This window comes from Kwoniella botswanensis, chromosome 1, assembly GCF_036426115.1.
Source record: "Kwoniella botswanensis chromosome 1, complete sequence".
Classification (NCBI taxonomy): Eukaryota; Fungi; Basidiomycota; class Tremellomycetes; order Tremellales; family Cryptococcaceae; genus Kwoniella; species Kwoniella botswanensis.
In genome coordinates this window covers 4,441,526-4,464,304 of record NC_088599.1, presented here as the reverse complement: position 1 = coordinate 4,464,304, position 22,779 = coordinate 4,441,526, and the positions used below count along the sequence as shown (strand labels likewise).

At 43.0% G+C, this 22,779-nt stretch overlaps 12 protein-coding genes across 12 annotated transcripts; 6 read left to right on the top strand and 6 right to left on the bottom strand.

The window, feature by feature from the left end:
* Nucleotides 1–273: 273 nt before the first annotated feature.
* L199_001693 (uncharacterized protein) lies at nucleotides 274–1,487 on the top strand (the record flags this gene model as incomplete). Its single annotated transcript, XM_064887446.1, has 2 exons — nucleotides 274–411; nucleotides 486–1,487. The coding sequence occupies 2 exons, from the start codon at nucleotides 274–276 to the stop codon at nucleotides 1,485–1,487; spliced, it is 1,140 nt and encodes a 379-aa protein (XP_064743518.1).
* A 70-nt stretch (nucleotides 1,488–1,557) lies between these two features.
* L199_001692 (uncharacterized protein) lies at nucleotides 1,558–2,838 on the bottom strand (the record flags this gene model as incomplete). Its single annotated transcript, XM_064887445.1, has 2 exons — nucleotides 1,558–2,628; nucleotides 2,716–2,838. The coding sequence occupies 2 exons, from the start codon at nucleotides 2,836–2,838 to the stop codon at nucleotides 1,558–1,560; spliced, it is 1,194 nt and encodes a 397-aa protein (XP_064743517.1).
* A 979-nt stretch (nucleotides 2,839–3,817) lies between these two features.
* L199_001691 (uncharacterized protein) lies at nucleotides 3,818–5,786 on the bottom strand (the record flags this gene model as incomplete). The annotated part of the gene is made up of 2 exons (XM_064887444.1): nucleotides 3,818–5,359; nucleotides 5,427–5,786. The coding sequence occupies 2 exons, from the start codon at nucleotides 5,784–5,786 to the stop codon at nucleotides 3,818–3,820; spliced, it is 1,902 nt and encodes a 633-aa protein (XP_064743516.1).
* Nucleotides 5,787–6,203: 417 nt separating this feature from the next.
* On the top strand, nucleotides 6,204–7,999 carry L199_001690 (uncharacterized protein; the record flags this gene model as incomplete). The annotated part of the gene is made up of 2 exons (XM_064887443.1): nucleotides 6,204–6,338; nucleotides 6,422–7,999. 2 exons carry the CDS (start codon nucleotides 6,204–6,206, stop codon nucleotides 7,997–7,999), a joined length of 1,713 nt encoding a protein of 570 aa, XP_064743515.1.
* Nucleotides 8,000–8,205: 206 nt separating this feature from the next.
* On the bottom strand, nucleotides 8,206–9,972 carry L199_001689 (uncharacterized protein; the record flags this gene model as incomplete). Its single annotated transcript, XM_064887442.1, has 2 exons — nucleotides 8,206–9,756; nucleotides 9,853–9,972. The coding sequence occupies 2 exons, from the start codon at nucleotides 9,970–9,972 to the stop codon at nucleotides 8,206–8,208; spliced, it is 1,671 nt and encodes a 556-aa protein (XP_064743514.1).
* A 399-nt stretch (nucleotides 9,973–10,371) lies between these two features.
* Nucleotides 10,372–12,085, top strand: L199_001688 (uncharacterized protein; the record flags this gene model as incomplete). Its single annotated transcript, XM_064887441.1, has 2 exons — nucleotides 10,372–10,686; nucleotides 10,757–12,085. 2 exons carry the CDS (start codon nucleotides 10,372–10,374, stop codon nucleotides 12,083–12,085), a joined length of 1,644 nt encoding a protein of 547 aa, XP_064743513.1.
* Nucleotides 12,086–12,415: 330 nt separating this feature from the next.
* Nucleotides 12,416–13,485, top strand: L199_001687 (uncharacterized protein; the record flags this gene model as incomplete). The annotated part of the gene is made up of 4 exons (XM_064887440.1): nucleotides 12,416–12,531; nucleotides 12,623–12,729; nucleotides 12,795–13,183; nucleotides 13,261–13,485. The coding sequence occupies 4 exons, from the start codon at nucleotides 12,416–12,418 to the stop codon at nucleotides 13,483–13,485; spliced, it is 837 nt and encodes a 278-aa protein (XP_064743512.1).
* Nucleotides 13,486–13,996: 511 nt separating this feature from the next.
* L199_001686 (uncharacterized protein) lies at nucleotides 13,997–15,219 on the top strand (the record flags this gene model as incomplete). The annotated part of the gene is made up of 4 exons (XM_064887439.1): nucleotides 13,997–14,160; nucleotides 14,252–14,358; nucleotides 14,467–14,858; nucleotides 15,019–15,219. The coding sequence occupies 4 exons, from the start codon at nucleotides 13,997–13,999 to the stop codon at nucleotides 15,217–15,219; spliced, it is 864 nt and encodes a 287-aa protein (XP_064743511.1).
* Nucleotides 15,220–15,677: 458 nt separating this feature from the next.
* L199_001685 (uncharacterized protein) lies at nucleotides 15,678–17,348 on the bottom strand (the record flags this gene model as incomplete). The annotated part of the gene is made up of 4 exons (XM_064887438.1): nucleotides 15,678–15,815; nucleotides 15,915–16,119; nucleotides 16,347–16,744; nucleotides 17,061–17,348. 4 exons carry the CDS (start codon nucleotides 17,346–17,348, stop codon nucleotides 15,678–15,680), a joined length of 1,029 nt encoding a protein of 342 aa, XP_064743510.1.
* Nucleotides 17,349–17,772: 424 nt separating this feature from the next.
* Nucleotides 17,773–18,737, bottom strand: L199_001684 (uncharacterized protein; the record flags this gene model as incomplete). Its single annotated transcript, XM_064887437.1, has 5 exons — nucleotides 17,773–17,912; nucleotides 18,094–18,207; nucleotides 18,405–18,459; nucleotides 18,617–18,627; nucleotides 18,698–18,737. 5 exons carry the CDS (start codon nucleotides 18,735–18,737, stop codon nucleotides 17,773–17,775), a joined length of 360 nt encoding a protein of 119 aa, XP_064743509.1.
* A 406-nt stretch (nucleotides 18,738–19,143) lies between these two features.
* Nucleotides 19,144–19,935, top strand: L199_001683 (uncharacterized protein; the record flags this gene model as incomplete). Its single annotated transcript, XM_064887436.1, has 3 exons — nucleotides 19,144–19,237; nucleotides 19,600–19,675; nucleotides 19,836–19,935. 3 exons carry the CDS (start codon nucleotides 19,144–19,146, stop codon nucleotides 19,933–19,935), a joined length of 270 nt encoding a protein of 89 aa, XP_064743508.1.
* A 376-nt stretch (nucleotides 19,936–20,311) lies between these two features.
* Nucleotides 20,312–22,444, bottom strand: L199_001682 (eukaryotic translation initiation factor 3 subunit I; the record flags this gene model as incomplete). Its single annotated transcript, XM_064887435.1, has 9 exons — nucleotides 20,312–20,459; nucleotides 20,578–20,702; nucleotides 20,775–20,864; nucleotides 20,960–21,201; nucleotides 21,281–21,378; nucleotides 21,637–21,757; nucleotides 22,104–22,283; nucleotides 22,355–22,373; nucleotides 22,442–22,444. 9 exons carry the CDS (start codon nucleotides 22,442–22,444, stop codon nucleotides 20,312–20,314), a joined length of 1,026 nt encoding a protein of 341 aa, XP_064743507.1.
* Between the last annotated feature and the right edge of the window lie 335 nt (nucleotides 22,445–22,779).

Sequence of the window (22,779 nt, the reverse complement as noted above, 5' to 3'; positions counted from 1 at the left end):
GTGAGTAATCAAAGTGATTGTTGGGGACGCCTAGCACGCATTCATTATACGGAAGGCATTAGTCTTAAAACTATGACTAAATTGAAAAGATCATAGCGATCCGCACGGGAAACCGTCTGTGTGCGAAGCGATAACACAGCCTTCTGCTTGAGTGATTCCGCATCCGCATATACATACTCGTGTCATCCTCACCGATAACTCCCAGTGCTATCTACCTGACTAAACCAAGTCTAGGAAGACCCAAGTGAACCTCAACTCCAGTCGAAATTCAACATGTCATTCCAGGATCTATCCTTGGAGCTGATCATCCACATTCTCAATTCCTGCTGGGACCACGAAAAGTATCTCGATCATGAAGGAGCGAAACTCGCCGCTCAGGACACTTGGGCAGCCTGTCTACGGGTCAATAAGGTATGTTCAACAATCGCACTCACATAACTTGAAAACTGAAACTCCTTGGCGACGTCCTCTCTGCGAGAGTATAGACATTATACCAGATTACCGCTCCCATCCTCTATCGAGATATAATCGTTTCAAGTCCCCTCACTCTGTTCCTCGGTACTACTAACCCTTTCAAGGAGAACACGAAATTATCTCTGCTTCGCTATACACGTGGAATCCAATTTAGATCTCAGCCTCAACCTCAATTTCAACCTCATGACCGTCAACTCCTGGACAACTTGCGAAATATCCTGAACGATAAAGTGGAAGTTACACCTCATTTGGAATATATTCGCTTCGGATCAGATTCAAAAGTTGGATATCCCCAAGAACTGAAAAAACTCTTGAACAACGTTTGTAAACCAAAACGATCATGGTGTCAAACTACCAACGTCGATGGTCCAGACACAGAAATACATATCCAGCATCTTCCTCACAATCGCGATGATGACCGAAAGATAAATATTGAAGGCAACAACCGGGAGGGGAGATGGACAGATCTCAGTAGTGAGGAAGCTGATTGGCCATTACTTTCTATCTCATGGGGAAATATCAATCGATATAGCTTGGTGAATCGATTCGTTTCGTACGAATTCTTGACTGGCGAAATTTCAAGGTCGATATTGATTAGTCTGAATCAACGTCTGAAACAAATACATCAGAAAGAGAATGAAGCAGAGATAGAGTATATTGACATCCAGAGCCAGACAGGCAAGGGCAAGGGCAAGGAGAAGGAGACGGAGAAGGAGGAAAAGAATGAAGAGGAGGAAGAGAGAGATACGATTATTGAATTTCATGGTTTCGAGAAACTCTTTCTCGCTCCTCAATTGCCATTATTGAACCAAGAGCCTTCCGAAGAAGAAAACGAACGATTAGAGAAACAGGTGAAGAAGAACATGCTCAGGTTAGAGGATAAGATCAAAGAACATCTGGAAGATCACAGAAAGAGATATCATTCGCCTTGGGAATATGGAGTGAAATTACCGAAAGTGAAATTCTTCCCAGCCAGTGGAAATATTCCTTGCGATGCTTGTGGGTGCAAATGAGAAGATCAATCGACTTACTGTTCCAATGTGTTCTGGGAAGGGGACTTAACTGTAGATAGATGTACATGCATTATCCTTCTGATTCATCAGTGCCCGATGGGTCCTGATCATCTACATCTAATGACAACCCGATGGAGAATGCCTTCTTACCCGATCTCATCCATCTCCCATCTGACGTTACATTCGATCCTTCCCTGATCCCATTTTCCACCCTATCAAGAGCTCTCATCTCCGATTCCTCTTTACGATCATCCGGTTCATGCTCATCATCGATTTGATCCGAAGGAGCTATTAATCTTTCCAACCCATATATTTCAATCTTCGTCTTCTCATCTATCAATTCCTGTTCGCCCTCATTCAATCTTCTAAGCCAAGGTGGTGTAGATCGTATGATCGTATAGACTATCGTCTTCACTACTCCATCCTCACTGAACCTAGGGTTTGAGATCATATCCAATTCTTCGGGGATAGTCTCGGGATTCACCATTAGTACAGACATGTCTGGCATCCCTTGAACCGGTGTGTTCTCCTTTCTTCTAACGATGATTCGATTGAGTGTACCCCATACTAGTGGGAAAGTACCTTCCAGCGTCGTATATATATTCACCACCTCAGGTAATATCCTTTTCACATTGGTAAAATCGGATCGAAGGGGTTCGAAACAGTATCCATGTATTGGGCTGTATTCTGTCCATATCTGGGGTCTAAATAGTTCTAGTAGTGTTCGACGAACTGAGTGGATCACGGAGAAGAATCGAGAGTGTACCGTTTCTATTTCCTTTGATTGTGGAGAGGAGGCTGATCCGATCGTCAACGATTGTATATGGAGACCGGATGATCTGCTAGAGAGACGTCCAAGGACGGTCTTGGCCTGATCATAGCATGTCTGCTGGTGATATAAGATATCGTACACATCGTTTACATATCTATTGGGGGAGAAGGGTATGATTGTGAGATTCCGGATACATCGAAGTAGTGGTAGCTTTGTATTTCCAGTCCCAGTCAAGTCGAGACCGGACCAGTGATTTATTCTCTTGATGTCATCAGGTAGTCCCGTCCTGGTTATCCCAAGGAGGAAATCACCGAGGTTTTCAATCATCACATTCCGATATAACAACGGCGCAGCGATTGAGAAGAAGGTCTATGTCATGAATACCAAGTGAAATCAGCTTAAACTCTACGACAAGAAAAGTCTTGGCCTTGAATGGCCTGACGGACATGTGCTTACCGAGTTCACTCGCAATAATTTTACCAAAGTAGGTTGAGGTACCTGTTTATCTTGTTGTGAGGGTTCCGTACAAAAGCTGAAGATCATCGACCATATTTCTGGGGTCAAGTTGAAGTTTCCCATCGTGTTAGTCCGTCCAGCTACATGACTTTCTGGCAGTTTGCCGTTCAACTCGTGGAGTGGATATCAACTTGAGTATTGCGAGTACTTGTTATCTTGTAGTTAGTTCTGTGTACAAGTACGACTATCTTATCTGTCAACTTGAGCTCGTCATCTCTTCTCATCCCAGGTCAGGGTGGACCACCTCCACCGCCACACCCTGACGTTACTTCGTCCCACAAATGAAACTCCGCCTAATCCCGCTTCCATCCACCTGCACGCGACGATATGTGTGTGTGTGTGTATAAATTTCGAAATCATCAAATCATCCTTCTCTTCTTCTTTCTTTCTTCTTCATGCCTTTATGGCAGTGCGGCAGCCCCGGTCATACTTTCCCCAAAAGTTGCTCCTTATCTTACTTTTCTCTCTCACGACATCGCCTATGGGGTGTCTGAATGGAGGGAAAGGAGAAACGATCAAGTCGAGCGTCAATCCGGTGCGAGAATAGCTCTAAAACAAGAACATCTTAGTTCCCATCGCTTATCTAGTTTGGAGACAAATATCGACCTGGTGGACGATTTGGATTAGGCGAGGGATGGTAGTTCGTACATTTCATTCTTTATATTCGTATATTGCATCTGTAGGCTTCATGAATTCATAAATTCACTGTTCAGCAACTCTTGGGTCACCCTCTACCATGTAGCGACCCGCTTATCAGGTATTTGGCTCTTGATTGTCTCGCGCGGGACAAGTGAGTGATGATGATATGATGGCTGACGATTCGAGAGACAGATATAAAGACAAGAGGGATGGTTGGCTATTGAAAATGAGGAAATATCATTGTGAATCTAAGGGATTAACGAGTACGAAGCAAGTGATCGACAACTCTACCAATAGTTCGTTACCAGGATGCCCTTTCATACAAATCTTTACAGCAGAAAGTCTCATAGCAATATTTATATACAACTTGAATAAGCAAACTTCAAACGGATCACCCGGCACATCACCAGACCATTATCGGATCCCACTCAGGATCAAACCCTCTCTGTATATAACTATCACCAAGATCCAACATATCGCACATCGGTCTGAATCTAATTTTTATACCTGATCCTTCATTACCATTTAGCCATTTCCTATCTTTATACTTGAATTCATCATGCATAGATTTGATCAGATCATAATCTGCATGAGCCAACCAGAATCTCAATTTCGCTCGGTCCAATCTCCTGTGTTGCGCTTCTTCCGATAAGGGCTCATCTACATTGTCGTCGTCTTCTTCTTCCTCTCCATCATCATCTTCGGATGATTGCTGTTGAGGAGGGGATGTATTGTACTCGTCATTATCCAAATTATATCCAACCATCTCAATCTGTTCTTGCACATATGACATATCAACTTTCTTATCCTTCGCCCAATCTCTCAAAATCTCTTTACGTCTATTCCAAATCTGGTCATATTCATCTTGCCCTAATCCATGCACTTCTTCATATCCATATACTTCGACTCCGGTCTCATCTTCCAATTTTCTCTTCAACTTGGCTGTGATCTTGGGCTTAGTGTATTTGACGGGATGTGAATCTTTGATGATATTTGAGATGATTTTCTTAGTAGCCTGTGGATTCAAGGTCTTATAATCCATATACATCATCCTCCGATCATTCTCACTTCCATCTTCTGCATCGGATCTATCCCTTGACATTGCCTTTGAAAGGGAATCAGGTGATAAGGCGCCCATTGCCACGTAGTTGACCAAACGTAATTTCTTCCACTTGTCCTCCTTTTCGGTAGGTTTTCTCAAGATGATCTTATTGACTGAACCCCAAATGATAGAAAACGATTCTAACAGTGTTGTATATATCGTATGTATCTCAGGTATATATTGTTCGTCATCTTTGATCCATGGCGATCTCATAGGTGATCTCTTCAATTTCTCAGGTCGATAATACCCTGTTATCTCGTTTTGATATTCGATCCATTCGATGGGTAGACACCTTTTCCATAGATGCGTTCGCATCAACGCGATGCCAACTCCAAAGTAATTTTCCAGCTGTGCCAATCTAATCACAGAGTGAATATCATTCTTGTCGGGATCGAGATCGAAATCGAGATCGATTCTAAGTGGACTTCCAATAGATATACTAATAAGATTAGGTGTCAAGTGATTCTGGGTTCGTTCAGTGGATAGTATGTTCACTGTATTGTGATACACCTCGCACCCATAATCACTCTCATCATCATCATCATCATCTAGTAGCTTATCGATATATTCCTGAGTTACTGGTAATTCTTCACCATCGATGATCTTTGGTACGATAGGCGATACAATTCGTAAATGTCGAACATGATCAAGTAATGGTAATTTCGTATCTTTACCTCCAGTCAAAGATTCAAGGTATTTTCTGATATTACCTCCATGCTGTTCTGGAGCAAAGATGTATCCTCTGCCCGTTTCAAGTGAGCGATGCGATCCGAGGAAGAATGATTCGGTGTTGATGACGATAGGAGAGTCGTATAGGACAGCACCGGCAATCTTCAGGAATACCTATCAGTCGGCTCTCAACATCAGCATCTGGTCCTGTCGACAGATCGCTGACTATATGAGTACTCACGCTATTGACTCGTAATAAAGTAGCCAAGGTCTTCTGAGCGACGTAATACCCTTCTTTTCCCTCTTCCAAGCAATATTCGAAGATGCGCTTCAGTACCTCATCGGGAAATGGAGTTAACCTGTCTGCAGGTGCTTCGACGGCGTCTTCCAATATCTCATCTGACGGCTTAACTCCATCTTGCTCTTTGCCTTCATGTTCATTTAAAGAGATAGCTTCGTTTGATGGTTGTCTTCTGAGAGCAGCTCGAGCCGTCTGGTTGTTCGGGGTTGCCTTTTTCGTACTTGGAGGTGCGGCTTTCTTGTCATCGATCTTGCTCTTGGCCTTCTTGGAAGAGCTGGAAGTCTTCTTGCGAGGTGGCATGTTTCTCAACGTGTGAGATATGCTATGTCAGTACAGGATATCAAATGGACGTGGAGTAGCATCTCGAGATGGTTCCCAAGGCATGTATGTACTCGTAGTCTTCCTGGCTGTGGGAAAGCGAAAAAAAAGCAAAAAAGAGTCGCGCATTGATCGTTGATGTAAGTTATGAGCTATGACGCAATCATGTACTCGTACGCACCGGCACTGGCACTGGCACTGGCACTGGCCTACCTCCACTTTCACGCATCAAGCTACTGGTTGTGGTCTCTTGGTTACTGTAATTGTTCAAAGATCATTTTATAGTGAGTACAGCTCAGCTTCGCTGCCCGTTGGGGACGTTATGAATGGATGGTCTTTCTCCTCTTGTTCTTACCACCCTAATAAGCTCACCTCCATTCAACCGGATCTTGAGAAAAGATGAAGAACGACAAGTCCCTCACACCGTTCCCGGAAGAGGTCTTGTGGAATATACTGGAGTATTGCTTAGAAGATGGCAGAGATGGGAGTTATATACCTCAATCAACATTGGCAAGTGCTCTAAGGGTGAATACGGTGAGTGTACCAGGTCGTTGCACACATGTGTCTTCCGCCCTACCAGTACGGTGAGAGTACTGCTTATATCGTTTGCGACATAGATATTCTACCTGTTGGCCGGATCTATTCTTTATCACTCACCGACAGTGATGGATATCAATTCATTCTTCCTTGGGTCCGACAGATACATTCCTCCAGAAGGGACAAACTCGGCTTCGCGTCGAACCCTTGATTCAGCTACTCTCGAAAGTATCAAGAAGGGAAATACAAAGTTACCCTTACTCAAGCATGTCACTCAATTCCGATTCTTACCTAGGTCAGTCCCTGTCGAAGGAGTGGATATCGAAGAACAGTCATCTTTAGAATACTGTAACAGGATCAAACGAGATCAAAAATATTCCGAAGGTATAGGTAAAACCTATGAAGATGGATTCGAACTGGTCAAGAAAATACGAAATATCAAGCGAGAATACGAAAAGGAAGGAAGGGAGTTTTTGATCATGCCTATATTGAAAGGAATTTCAATAGGATCCGATCTGATCGTTCATAATCCCGAGGAGCACAGAGTTGTTAAGATCATTGAAAAGCTGTATGACAACTGGGGTACGGCAGTGGTCAATCTTCGGTTACATCTTTGGGAAATACTCAATAGGAATGGTGATGGTATAGAATGGTGTGAATGGCAGAATGGTGGATTACCTTTGATGGAACTTGAGAATCCCGAATATATCGATCGAACTCGAATAGTCCCTAGGGTATTTACCATCCATACTGATTTATTGGATAATATACCATTGGTATGGGGATGTACCAACCGAATTGTAATACGTCGCAAGCACGATGAAAACTATTGGTCTAGAAGGAAATATCGTTCGTTGGGCAAACGAATACCAGTAGAAAGTGATTTAGATCATGATACGCCTGAACCTGAGTCTTATGAGGGTGATGGTTTATTACCTTACGATGAACATAGTATGATGGAGGAATATGAAATTATATCACTCATTTTCAACTCGATTTACGATTCACATCCTAAATGGTTCAATAAGAAGATCAAGAAAAGTATATTAACCAAGGAGATTGAAGATAAGACTGTATTTGAGATTTATGGATTTGAAGGTATATGTTTACCTGAGGAGGGCAATTATGATTATCATTGGATTACAAGAGGTCAGAATGAATGGGATCGCGATCCCGATGTGGATGTGAGGTATGTCGACGAAGAATTACGAAATGCAGGATTTCCTATCAATGGTTCCACGGACCCATCGAGCGGGAGAGACCAGGGCGTTGTAACCAGTAATTCACATTCTGATTCCGACGAAGATGATGCTGAAAATCATGATGATCAAGACGTCAACATGATGGACGCGGGCTTAGTAGTCCATAATATACGTTTGCACTCGGTTGATGACGATGACGATGACGACCATGATCGGTTCCAAGTTGTACCGCCACCTGGACACCCACCTACCTCGGAGGAACATTATGCCAAGATGAAATTATGGTTAAAATCGATCGACTATCAGATGATCAAATCCCTACATGAGTCTTTTCAAGATAAGAGAAGGACATGGAAGAATAGTCCTGATAGCCAAGGACCAAAGATCAGATATTTACCGTTTAGAGAGTTGGCGGACTGTAAGGGATGTGGGTTGAGTGGGACTGGATGGGTATGATGGGTTGGAGGCTCTGTGTCATTCGAAGTGAAATGGATGATCGGATTGTCTTGTTGGATTTGTTGTGTTGAGTGAAGTACTACCACGGCAACTGGTCATGCCGACTGTACGGTATATAGGTCAATCATCCATGTTAACTCAAGCAGATCACGAGCATGCTACCACACATCCAAATTGCAATGCATTTAACCTATCACTATATACATTCATATACCACCTATAAACTGATACACCGCATCTTCCTCACTCAAATACTGAACCCCATTCTCATCGTACTCTTCGTCTTGCCAATCATCATCATCTCCATCCGGTTCATAATCCCCTCCACCACCATCGTATATATCATCATCCTCATATTCTATAAAATCATCCACGTCAAAATCATTTCCATCATCATCACCCCAATCATCCTCATCATCTTCATCATGATCGTCGTCCGTCCAATCTGAATCATCGTCCCTCGGTGGTGGTCTAGGTCTAGTATCCAATTCCCACTTATCTCCTTTCCCTTGTCCACACGAACTACATCCTGGATAATCACTTGCTAAGTAAAACTTGATGGTGGGAGCTTTCTTTCCGTTATCTATCCATTGACCTTGTTCGTTAATTTCTAAACATTCTCGAATTCGTTCTTCCATCTTAAGGAATATGGATCGATAAATCGATTGTCTCCTTGATAACTCCTCTGTAGTGAATCTAGATCGTTTTATACTGGCTAGACAATCCATATCGATCTCGTCGGAAGGAATCTTCGGTTGAATCACAGTAGATTCGTCGATAAAAGGTAAATTCTCACCAACACCTTCAACAGACTGTGAGATAGTTAAGAATTTCTCTATTCCGTATACTTCTAACATGGTGTTACCATCAATTTCATTATCACTTTCACTTTGTTTGAGTCCACTGTCATTTCGATCTTCAGGTTCGAGTGGCATAGAACATTCGATTAATTCGTATATACATTCTATCCATACTTCTTGGTCTAACTCTGAAACGGAATCCACGGGCCAATCGATATTATCGTGTCCATTTCCATTCCCTACTTTGTTTCTTTCCCTTGTGGCAGTGCTATTTGTATTGGTACTCTCGTAATTCTTTACAAATGGCCAAAGATACTTCCTAACATCCTCTTTCTCCCTTACCGTCAATCTATTTTTAGTTCCCCATTGGATGACAGGCGGGTCTTCCAATGTCGTATGACAGTCTACCACCTGGGGTAATACACCTCCCTTGGCCATTTTCAGTACATCGTCAGATAATGACATGGTAGGTGAATCGAATTCGCACCAATTTTGAGGTCTTAGGTGTGTGAGAAGGTTAAGTTTTATATTTCTAATTGATCTGAATAGCATATCGCTAATTTCCCTTTCCCTTTTTCCCGTTGGTATCAAGTAGGAATCGCACGAAATCGATCTAAGTCGAGGAGTTATTATACCTTGACAATTTGATAATATCTCATTAGCTTGAGTGTATAATTCGCGTTGTATGGTGATGGCTTGATCTAACTTCTCGTCGTCACACTCTTCAGGAAGAGAATTGGGGTAGATACGGAGTTGTTGTATTTGATGCATTAAGGGTAATTTGGTATTGCCCTCTTCTATACTTTTGAGGTAGAGGTCATGAGATGAGACTTTTGAGGAAGCTAGGGATCCGACGAGGGTGGAAGAGAGGGGTTTATCGGAACCGACGAAGAAGTTGTGGATGTCTTTGATGATGGGCGAGGAGTACAGGTAAGGAGAGGCGAGAAGGTACCATGTCTATCTCATCGTCAATAGCGCATCAGCTTGCAGTCTCACCAGCAAGGAGAATTATTCAAGATATGATATCGGTCAATGGATTGATATGCAACTGACCTTGCTAACCCTCAAACAAGTTGCCAACGTGTTCTGAGAGACAAACAACCCTCCATCGTCTTTCTCTCGACATAGACTGAGAATATGATCCCATATCTCTGGGCTTAGTTCGGACGTCATTTTGAGCACCAGGAAGGTTCTCGAGTCCTGCTACACGATGTGTGATGGCGAGTACAGGAGAATGCTGAATGATAAATTCATGTATGCTAGATGAAATTCTGCATAGTAAAAGTCGAAGACGATTGAACGCTCGGATCATCGGTCATCTCAGGAATGGCGGACAACGCCGCTGCGTGATTCTGATAAACTGATAAAAATCCACTCGCACGGACGACCAAAGTAGAGGACGCGACTCCCTTTGCGAGGTCATTACATGACGAAATGGACTTCTTTGAACACTTTTCCCATCTCATCTCAGTTATCCTCCCCCTTGCCTCACTAATTTCATCCCAATTGATCTGTATTTAAACCACTTTCGACTGGACAGATACATACCAGATATTGATTGTCATCATCGACATGGCTGTCAGGCAAAAGACCGCGAAGACCACCTCCACCTCTAAAAGCAGTTCAACTTACAATAAGAAGTCCTCAACGACCAAATCCAAGAAGCCATCTGTCCGTACACCCCTAAAGAAGCGTCATTCCAATGAGGCAGCATCAGACGCTGAAGAAGATTATATGTTCAGCGAGACATCCAATGTGGATCCAAAAGAACTGTCTCCCTTTCCCGACAATGTGTTGAAGAGGATATTTAGTTTTTGTCTAGAAGAGGGAAGAGAGGGGTGGTATACCCCTCAGAAGACTTTGGCGAATGCCCTGAGAGTGAACAGCGTGAGTCGTATACTTTTGCTATTGTACAGAATAACACTCTTAGCTAAAGACTGTGTTGAAACGCTACTAGGTCTTCTTCACCATAGCTGGATCAGTACTCTACCATTCACCCACAGTCATGGATTTAGGGACCTTTATCAGTGGTTCAGCACGACAATTGCCCTTGTACAAGTTCAATTTTGACTTTGATCCTGATTTGACCAAATCTGACAACGCGGCATTGGCGAGGAAATCGGGTTGTACGAAATTGGTTCTGATGCAGTATGTCAAAAATCTTACGATCTTACCTTGTACTGCTCCGAGGGCACCAACAGGTAATGAACGTTCACAACTAAGGGTAGAGGAGGGATATCAATTCACGAAAGATACCTTGGAACGTCTAAGGAAAGATGCAAGATATTTTAAAGGTCAGACATACGAACGAGCAAAAACCATCATTCATAAACAGTATAGGCACATCACGCCTAACTGTCGGAGGGTCACTATAGGCAATGATAAGAATATCTATAGCAGTCTGAAGGACGTACTTGATAATCTACAAAATCAGGAAGATGAGAAAGAACGGGTCAAGGAACTCAAGAGAGTGAAGAATCTCGTTAACAAGTTACACGGTCATTTTGAACAAGCTGTCGGATCCCTTCGACTAAACTTGATGTCCCGCTTCAAACCTGGAGAATGGTACGAATATATAAATCCAACTTACAAGATACCATTCAAGCCTGAAATGTCAAATGCAGAATATAAATACCAGTATTTCCCATCCAGGTGGATAATCAATACGGACTTATCGGATCAATTCCCTCTATTGTGGGGATCAGTCAATCAAATTATCGTTCGACCAGGACAAGATACCCCAACAATTGATGATCTAATTCCTCCTCCCAAAGCTAAAAATAAAAAAAGGAAAAGAAGACATCCATGGTATAGCGATAATGATAGTGAAGAAGATGAATGGGGTATGACTCCCCCTCCACCTGGTTTCAATCATGCGTACACTACCAAGCGTGAACAGGAAGATTTGATGATGGCGGATATGATGGGATCCGACTACAGGAATGTACAGACCATTTTGAGATCTATAGTAGATTCTCATCCTAGGACATTCAGTCGATCATTGCTACATGCAGATACAAAAAGGGAACTGGAAGATAAGACGAGATTTGAAATATACGGCATGGAAAAAGTCTCAGAAGTGTGTAATGATGCCGAAGGATCTGGAAGACCAAGAAGGAAGGAGAGGGAAAAAGAAGTTCAATCGGAATTCGAGTATTACACGTTGGAAATGTACGAATCGCTTCAGAGACAATTCAAGTTTAGAGACAGGTTTTGGCAGAATAAGGGAGGTGAGAGTGGACCGATAGTGAGATTTGGGATGATGAGGGAATTAAGAGATGGATGAGGTGTAGATGATATCCGTGCCTTCGGGACTTTCTCACGATATGCATACACGAGTACCTGTTCGGTGTGATCACTGCATTCTCATACGGCCCCCGGACGGGCTCCGGATCAGATAACTTACCACCTTTGGATTCCTCATGCAACATTCCTACCTTCACCAGGTGATTGATACATTACAGGATATATATATGATCACTGCAGATTCATCGCTCAGCATGCCGTGTCCTCGTCCCCTTTCTCCATTATCGGTCCTAGATCATTGATCATTCGTTGCTCATTGATCTCAAGTCATACCGCCTATCATCATACTGACTGATCTCATTACACCAACATGTGTGAAAAAAATCAAGAGCAATCATCATCGATCACCCAACCTCCTCAACATGGTCATCAGCATGAGGAACCAGATCAATGGGCAGGTAAAGAATACCTCGCTAATCCGGAAGTGTAGGTCAGGATTGTCATCGACAGACTGTATTAATACATCCAAGTGGGGATTATATCCTTTTTGTATTGCTGACTTCGAACTCACCGACAGACTCAAACTTGCTCAAATGAGTTACGATTTCATAATCCAGTCTATCACTTCTGCAGGGATTGATGAGGAGGTGTACCGAAAATGGGACATATTGGAAATAGGCTGTGGTGAGTTGCATCTCTGTCGGTCCCCATACAGTATTATCCCAAGCTAACTTTGACACCTGTGTTAGGTCCAGGAGTTGTAACCAAACATCTTTTACCTACTTTCCATACTGTTCACTCGATCGATACTTCTCCTTCTATGTTGACGTATCTTACTACCTACCTACCTCCCAATACATATCCCAATCTATCCTATTCACTTCATACCGTAAATCCAGACTCAGGTCGACTTTTTGCGGAAAGGGTACCTCTCAAATCACCCACAGCGGAAGATCCAAACAGGCAATTACCATCTTCCAGAGCACGATTTGATCTAGCCGTGGTAAACTGGGTATTGCATCATGTGGACGACGTACAGTCTTTCATGGCAGGTGCAGTAGGTCTACTGAAAGAGGGAGGATGGTTGGTAATTACTGAAATGGGAAGAAGAGAAGGGGGTCATGTGATAGATGATAAAGTAAGTCAATCATTCAGACCTTGACCTGGACCTTGAAATTGAGGTTGAAACTGATTGATGGTATATCATACTCATAGTCTAATGAACAAGGTTCTTTCAATGCTCCAGACCATTATCGAGCCGCCTATACACCTCAACAGCTCGTTGATCTCTTTGAATCACATGGGCTGATCGATGTACATGCGGATATGACTCAGGATTTCCCAGTCTTCCGACCTGCCTCTGCTCCGCCGTTGAAAGAAGGAGAAGAAAGGAAGATGATCCCTGCATTGATCGTCAGAGGTAGAAAAGGGACAAAATAGAGTTAGGATCTGTACGATTCAAGCACTCTAGAGTATTGTGAATAGAGTATGATATGATAATTGCAAAATACGATCAATTGCTTTATGTAAGTAGATGTGACTGATCGGAAAGTATATTATACTCGAGTACAGTATGTTTATGGGTGACTCGTATGCATTGTGATCAACAATACGAGTATCAACCAAGTATTGTTGCACCCGGGAGATCGTCCGGCGGCACCCGCTCGGGCCCCGATACGGATAAGATAACAGATAACACAAGGTACTCGTACAAGACTGAATCTTTCACAATTGCAGTATTGGAGTACTGGTAAGGTAAGAAAGAGCTTGGTAAGCACCATCGATGCATTGGAGGAGGAGGTGCACGCATATATAAGAGTAAGACCGAAGGTTGCGGATTGATTCAAATCATACGTACTTTTTACGACGTCAATCCATGATTCACTGGATCATACCTATAATCGCAGTACTAATCCTGTTCTATCGAAATACCAATATAATTGACATCAAAATGACTCAGCCAAGCTTTCAGCAACCTGAACGTATTCAAGCTACCCATGATCATGGGCATGGGCATGATCATGCTCACACCCACATTCATTCTCAGGGAATGAACGGAGATCAACACGAACATGATCATTGGGCTGAGGACGATTACCTAGGCAGACCCGGTGTGTAAGTTTATCATTCACTTCGATCCTCCCATGTCTCTCTGTTATCCTACTATTACTTAATGCTCATCGTAGGTCTGTTGATTGCCAAACAGGTTCGAAGTTGCTCAAATCACTTATGAATCCGTTATTCACGCACTCGTTTCTGCTGGGATCAAAGAGGACATATATAAGACATGGGATGTGTTGGAAATAGGATGTGGTGAGTTTCATTCTTCCCACAAGCTCACAAGGCTTCCTCCTTCATACGGGCCTGACGGTCCTCTTCCATCTCGTACTCAAGAGTATCATGGCTAAATTGCTTGAACAGGTCCCGGAACAGTAACCAAACATCTCTTATCTACATTCTCAACCATCCACTCAATCGATATCTCTCCCTCAATGCTCTTGAACCTAAGTAAATACCTTCCTTCAGAATCCTTTCCAAATTTAACATACTCCCTTCATAATCTATCTCCAAATTCACCCCAACAATTCAAAGACAAGGCCCTGCTCATATCGCCAACTGTAGAGGACAGAAGGAGGGAAATCTCACCTCCACGAGATAAGTTTGACTTGGCAGTATCGAGTTTGGTATTACATCATGTAGATGATATACCTTCTTTCATGCTTGCTGCGATTGGGTTGGTGAAGGACGGAGGATGGTTGGTCTTTGCTGAGATGGGGGTTATTCCAGATAATAATGGGGAAGGACATTCAAAGGTGGGTCGACCTGGTTTATTTGACTTATATATGTATATCAATCATCATCTTCCGTTCATTACCCATCGTTTCTTCTTAATCGAGTCGTCGTACCCCCTAGATCAGTCGTTAACGTACATGCCTTATCATGGCTTATCTCATTCTGACATCACATATACAGCCCACCGAACACGGTCCCTTCAATGCTCCCGAACATCATCGACCCTCATTCACCACCGACTCGCTCATAAGGCTATTCGAATCGTACGGTCTCACAAACGTATATGCAGAAGAAAGAGGGGAATTACCTATTTTTGGAACAGAGGAAGGCAAGATGAGAGTACCGGGCTTGATCGTTAGAGGGAGGAAGGGTAAAGAGTGAAAGGGGAAGTGGGTACCATACGGCACTTTAGTCTTTTGGAAGCTGTGTAACTATTCATATGTTGATAGCTCCGGTGATAGTCGGTTTTCTGTACGCAGACTTTGGCATATATGGATATACCATACTCGTCCTTTATCACCAATATGCATATAAGTCGAATCGGACATTACCATTAACATGAAATAGGGTATAGAGGGTATCATAAAAAAGAAAATCAACAAAGCAGGGGCTAATTTGTACAGTACAGTATTGTCGTAGATGAACACTGATAATATATACAAATACAGAAAGAGAAAGGATAAAGACGATATGTAGGCGAAATGTGAAGAGAAAAAGAAGGCCTGAGATCATAAGGCAAAGTCGAGTGACCTCCCGTGTCTGTTTTCATTGTCGATTGTCATGATTAGATCTGTTGATATCGACCATCAATTGATCAGTCCAATCAATTCAACCCTCGGTTATGAAAATTGTAAACTCACCAAAGACAACTCCAGAGTCCATACTCTCCTAGCCCAAACTTTGACGTTGATCATCTCATCTTTCGAGGTGGTACTAGCGGGAATTTGAACTTCGACACCGTCCCACCAGCATTTTCGCTGTAGACAAAGGAATCAGTGACTAGCTCTTGCCCTTTGAGGTTCGCATACCATTCAAGAAGAGGGTAAGAGGGGGTGTTAAAGGCGAAATATACTCACCGCAGGCTTTCTCCAGAACAACAATAATTTCTGAGCGGTACTCATCTGTTGAGCATCGATCCAAGGTATGTTATGACCTTCCATTTGTTCTTCAGGCGTGGGATGCATTATACCTGTTTTCAGCAAGACGAGCGCCATCGAGGTAATGACGTTTCGAGAGGGTTCACATGCTCTGAATCCCCATGAGTCGTCTCTGTTGAATCCGCTATAGTGGAGAAGGCAGTGTTAGTGAATACGAAACGAAGATCTAGAAAGGAGATCAAGGTCCGAAGCAAATAATGGAGGTTTATCGCCTTGCCCATGATCACGAACAAATAATATCCAGAGAACCCCCTTGAATCAATTCTATAAAGGATTGACTTCACATAACGCACTTCGCTCCTTGTTCACCAATACTTCACAGACAAGATCACATGTACAAAACCCACTCACCTCATACAGAGCATATCGATCAGATGAGCCTCCGCCGCATTCCCAACACTACTAACGTTCCTCTCCAACGCCGCGAAGATACTCTTCTTATTTTCCAATGCTTTGCCGCAATTCCTCTTTAGAGCTCTGAGTTCTTCGTTAGGTAAACCAGTCTTGAGGTCGGTCTTGGCCAACCCACCAGGTTTGGTAATTGAGAAATACTCGAGTTCTTCCCTTAAGACGATGATGGCTTGTTTGGACAGGAGGGGGTTCTGCGATTGGTCGGATGTAGGGTCGTTAGGGTTGATAGGGATGTTTTGCTGTGCGTGGAATAGACCTGGGGAGGTTGGGGTGCCGTAAAATGTTGATTGAGCGGTGGACCAGAAGGACAGGATGTAGCGGAAACATTCGGGATCGAACTGTCGGTGGGTGCAAGAAGAGTTGAGATGATAGGTTTGGGTTTAGGTTTAGGTTGATCGAGTTGGTCAGATGGTGATGTGTTTAGGTATGGTGAGGAAGAGTAGGGAGTGAGTTAATAGGATCGATAAACAGGTATCATCCAGTGTGGGAAAGGAGGATCAATCGCATATTCGAGTCGAGAATAGCAAGCAGTAGACATATCATTCAACGTCAGCACCAACCTCCATTCATACCACATTTTAAAATCGAATATCCAACTCCATGTCTGCCTCTTAGAAGAATGCATTTCAGTATATCAGGAATACATCCACTCACGTCAACAGTAAACACTCCGTCATCCGCACCTTCCCAACTCGCAGGTTTACTCAAGATAAGTCCCTGGGGGAACAACCCCAATAATACACTCTCGGGTAACAACATCAATGTCTCCCTTTCAACGGGGAACATCTGACCCCTCAGGTCCAAGTTCAATCTCGTGAGCAGTTGAGGGTTAGTGGATTGTGGGTATAAGGGAGAGGAGTAGGTTGGAGGTTGGACGGAGGTGATGGGTGAGGAGGAGGGGGCGACGGATGTTATGGGGTTGGAAGATGCTGGGAGGGCCATTTTGCTTGAGTATATTTGATGGGTGTTTTTAGGTGTATACTACGAATGGATGTATATCCGATCGATGAGCTCTTCCTGATGCCTAGTTGAAGGAGAGAAGATGAGAGGATGAAGAGGGAGAGAAGGTATAGTAGAAAGTTGTACGAAAAGAAGAGTGAGAAGTGTTGATGAATGATGTTTCGGACTGAACTCCTTTTTGACGCGAATTCCCTTGTTGGGTCATTTTCAATTCACACCATACACCGTACCGTATAATCGAAAAGAATTCCTCATTCAAAAAGTAAGATAGATACATAGATGGTCAGATGCAAGCTCAGATACGGAGACATACACTGAGAGAATGGAATGAAAGAGAGAAACCAAATGCATTCAATCCTTATCCTGACTACAAGACCATACTATCCTGTCTCCAGAACACTTCCGCTTAATGTCCTATAGGTTCAACGGTTGGTCTCTCGTATTGACCGGGCTTGATAACGCCCTCGTTGATCAAGTTGTCGTAGTGACCTTGTTTCGAGTTGAAGTATTCGTACTTCTTCTTGGACCAGTAGTAGACACCGTAGACTAGATATGCCAAAATATTAGCGACTATTAGCATTGAAGGGATCATCCGGATTGATCACAAGAAATCGAGGCAGAGTCTCTTCTAATGGACTGAGCTCGTTCTTTCTCAATCCCACAAGGCAACTCTCTGACACTCGATTGCTGTGCGATCGTGGTGTTGGCTGAGCGAGAATTCACTCACAGAACAAAAGAGGGGGAGCGGCATAAGGCAAGTGACCCATCACTCGGGAGAAACCGTTGAAGATGTATCCGTTGAGGGCACCAGCCATGGCTCGTTGTCGGTATGGAGAGACACCTATAGTCGTTCGAATGATACAGAACAGAGTGATGTCACAGAGATTGATTATGAACGGGAAAGTGGGAATGAGAGTGGATATTGAATAGTTATTGTCATTGCGATCGGTGAGACAAGAGTAAATGAATAGTCATACAATCAGCATCTTCCTTTTCGGCTTTGTGATAGATATTGGTGAAGAAGACACTCAAACTCACCATAGGTCTTGATACCTTTTTGAGGTAACGATCCCATATCACCCCACCAACCGATCTGCAATTGACATTAGACATATCAGTTCCGATATCCTATTTCCCATTATCATGATCATAACTTCTGTCTTCCAACTCCTGCATTATGATCTTTGGACACCCTGTCTCATCCTCCAACAATCTGACTAAAGGTATATCCATTGATCGAAAATACTCACGTAGGTTTTGGCTATTTATCGTTGTCACACATCAGCATTGCATCCCGCCTTACAACTCTGAGATGAAGAGAGATGACTTACGACCGGGCATGTGTGATTGAGCAGGGGCGGAGGGTCTCATCTTGGCTGGTCTTGTGCTTTGATGGTATGTGTTGAAAGAAAAATGAGAACAAGAAAGATGATATTCAATGTTGTTCGGATGAATTGCTGTTGCTGTTGGTGGTGAGTGGTCAAAAGGGGATTTGGACCAATGATATTAATCATTTTGAGTGAAAACTACCGCTATTTACTTAACAATGCGACCCACTTAAGGAAACAATGTTGCTTCGTCCAACTCTGTGTCTCGCATACCATACCAGATATCTCAAAAGATGCATCTTATCACATACACTCATACATATATAGATTCATTGATAATTGACCACTCACCGGGCGACAGTCGCAGCCGCATCTCACCGAAAAAGCAACATAGAAACATCACAATTTCCGACAGTTTCCTCACCGATCTTACCGCACATACACACACCATGACCCTCCTCTCTACCATCCTCGGATTCAGCGCATTCGGTTTCGGAGCCAGATGTTTCCAGCTGGGATTACAAAAGAGGCCTATCTTCGATGGTGAGTGGGGTCGCCTTCCGATGATATGATTTCACCTGTAGTAGAATTCGCGATAGAGTGTTTGGTCATTTGGGAAATGGACAAGGGAGGTTAGAGACAAGAGCTTTACGTAGAATAGAGAGACAGTCAAGTGGAAGGGTAATGGAACAATGTCGGATGTTCATAACATGGGGAGAGCTAGAACAATATAACGCATCGAATAAATCAGTCAGAGCTAGGCACAGAAGCGAGATATAGCATTTGGAAGATCGCCCCCATCGATGGTCCTATGCAGCTGTTGGAATTTTACCAATTGTCATGCGAGGATTGAAGAGGTCTAGCGTATTGAGGGATCCATCCGCTGATCCATCGTTCTCATTTAGCCCCATCAGGTCACTTGATATCAACAGCCGCATTCGGTGTATTAGGTTACGGAGCCTTCTACGCAGATAAGAAACAGTACGTTGGACCTTTCACTCTTTACTCTTTGATTATATATACTGACGAGTTAATTCCTCTTTCTTCTGCCTTTTCCGTTTTTGTCAATACGAACATGTATGCGAATCATTAAACTGCTGTACAATCTTAAATACTCGGAACCGCACTGCCATCGTCACAGAACTGCCCTCTTAGCTGAGAAGAAGAAGATCTTATTAGAAAGGAGAGAAAAGGAAAATCTCGAATGGCAAGCTACCAAAGGTCAAGGTCATGCTGTGTAGACTCGATATATATTCATATGCATCGATTGGATAGTACGAGGTGGCATCTTGAGGTTATCACTGACTATTTATTCTGTTAATGAGCATGAAGTCAATGTATGTATTAACGTGTTCTGCAAATGGCTAACTGACTGTATGCTATTCGAGAAGTAAGTTTAGTGATTGCTCTGCCTCCCAAATCCAAAAAATTCGGCGAATGGTCATAGCAATCTCTTGATTCTTAGCTATCTAACCTCAAGCGTGCGTAATATATACCGACCACTAATGTCATGCCATCCACAAAGACATGATCTATCCAACGATGCCACTTGACTCATCTGGTATGGTACAAATGAAAATGCATTCTATGCCATATCAACCCAAAACCCACCTACACCTACACTTCCACCTCAGGTTCAAGATCACCGAAAGGTCGTGATCTGAAATAACTCTCATCGAACCAATGTACTCTTACGAAACCATCTTCCGCACCTGACGCATAGGCTTTGCCTTGAGGGTGCACAGCGAGGGTGTTGATTGGGCCGCTATAAAATGGAGATCAAACGATGTCATTAGCATAACATTACGACGGTCAAACCGAGACGATCATAAGGTAAAGGATGTTGAACTAATGGTACTGATCTTGGGTCGAAAACGACTCACAAATGTCCTTTCACCCTACCTACTTCCTCTTCAAACAATTTATGCCAGAATCTCGATTCGAATTTACCAGCTCGTTGCGATGTGGTAGTTACCGACATGGCATCTTGACCACCACCTAGGATTATCTATGAAGGCATGAGAGAGACATATGAGCAATTTGGTCGAAACGGGAAAGCAAAATCCGTATTCATACTCACGTATGGTCGTAATGGTGCGATACAAGCACTGTTCAATGGAGTTTCCGTAGGGAACACTTTCATCTCTTCGAGTGTTTCCGAGTCGAAGATCTAAAATACAGCAAACAAAATTCAGTATGATGTCTCATCAAGGCGAAACTATAGAAATCAGTTTTCTGGAAGAGAGAAAAAATGAAAAAACCCACCCTAGCAGTCTTATCCTTACTACTCGTGATGAAATAAGTTCCATCAGGACTCGATTGAATATCCGTAATCTCTCCTGAATGAGCATCATCCACGTAATTCACTTCTTCTCCTGATTTAACATCGTATTTCGCTACTTTCCCACTCTCGTGTCCGGTCAATATGTATTCTGATAATGGTGTCCACAAGGCAACGGTCGCTTTGGATCCTGAGAGGGTCATGGTGGTTATTGGAGTGGTGGTTTCTAATAAGACAAAACAAAACATAATCAGCTCAGCTGAACCCTTCAAAATTCGTTTTCTTGTGAGATAAATCGAACTCACGCGAAGTTGGTTCATCCCTGTTTATCTTGTATATCCTGATGATTGATGGTTGTCCACTTCGCTGTTCGGTAATCGATAAGATAGTGTCGTCATCCTCGCTACAAAGTGTAACATCGGTATTAGCTCTGCATCTCTGACAATACCCGACAATTGTTCTCTTTATCATCCATCTACTCGTCTTATAACACCATTGTACACCAGTTGCTCATATATTGACAGAGCTAGTTGGGATTCCTTCCTTATCCAGTATATCTCCCTCTTCCTCTTGTCCGACAAGACCTCGCCTGAGAATTTTCTATGGTTTCCTCGAATGCCAAATCACAACAAAAAAGCGGTAAAAAGAACTCAAAACTCACTTCCACGCAACCCTCTTGACAGCAGTCAAGAATTCCCAAGTAAACAGACATTTCCCTGTAGCAATCTCCCATAACTTCATCGTGTTGTCCGCCGCTCCAGTGATAAGGAATCGTGTTTGGGCTGAGGGTTGAGTAAAAAAGGTCAGTGATCGTCAAGCCATAACATGTTGTTTTTCCAATCTTCGTCCTAAGTGTCGTTTCCATAGAGATCCGTGTCACACCACCTCTGAATAATCCTGGTCTACACAAGTTCTTTTGACCCATCCACTTTGATCTTGTATAACAAAATAATTCCGATCTAGAATATCTTTCCAGCAATGATCAAAGATCATATCCATATCAAAATCGATCTATCCAGGTCTTTCCAATTCTTCCAACGAATATTTCACCTTTCTATCTGATACTCCACTCCCATACCAGATTCTGATATTGGATTTATCGAATCACTGATGAAAAAGAAGACTCACAATCGACAGCGACCGTCCATACCGTACCGTTATGTCCTCCATCACCTTTTATACCCCCAAATGTTCCTAATCTCTCACCATTCGAGGTGAACCAGGCATTTACGACTGAATCTTTTGATGCTGAGAATAACAGGTCTCCTTCAGAGTTGAAGACGATTTGAGTAAGGGAACGCTCGTGGCCTATGATAATATCATGAGATTATAATGAGCTTTGTATTCTAGGTATGGGCGAGGCAGATGGGGCAACGAACCTTGAAGAATGATTGGTTTCTACCAAATCAAATTCATTTGTCAGCTATCTTTCTACTTCGTCAACAACCAAATAGCTGATCACTCACCATCTTGTCTCTTTTGATGTTGACCTTTTGAGAGTGATTTGTCCAATGCAATATGCTCTCAATGCAGCCTTTTCAATGTTGAATTCGACCAACAACGAACAATGAACCGGTCTTCAACTTTTGAAGCTGATGAAGAAGTGGCACATGGACGGCGATACACGGAATTATACCACTTTGGCGCAGATTTTCTCTTGGTCTGGCTTTTGCCACCCAGCATGCAGCCGTGGAATCAGAATCGTAATTTACATGCATCATAGCAGAAGGGGTATATGTATGTATAGTACAGCACAAAAACAGCACAAGACAGACAGAACAAGCAATGATTGTATATGTATGCG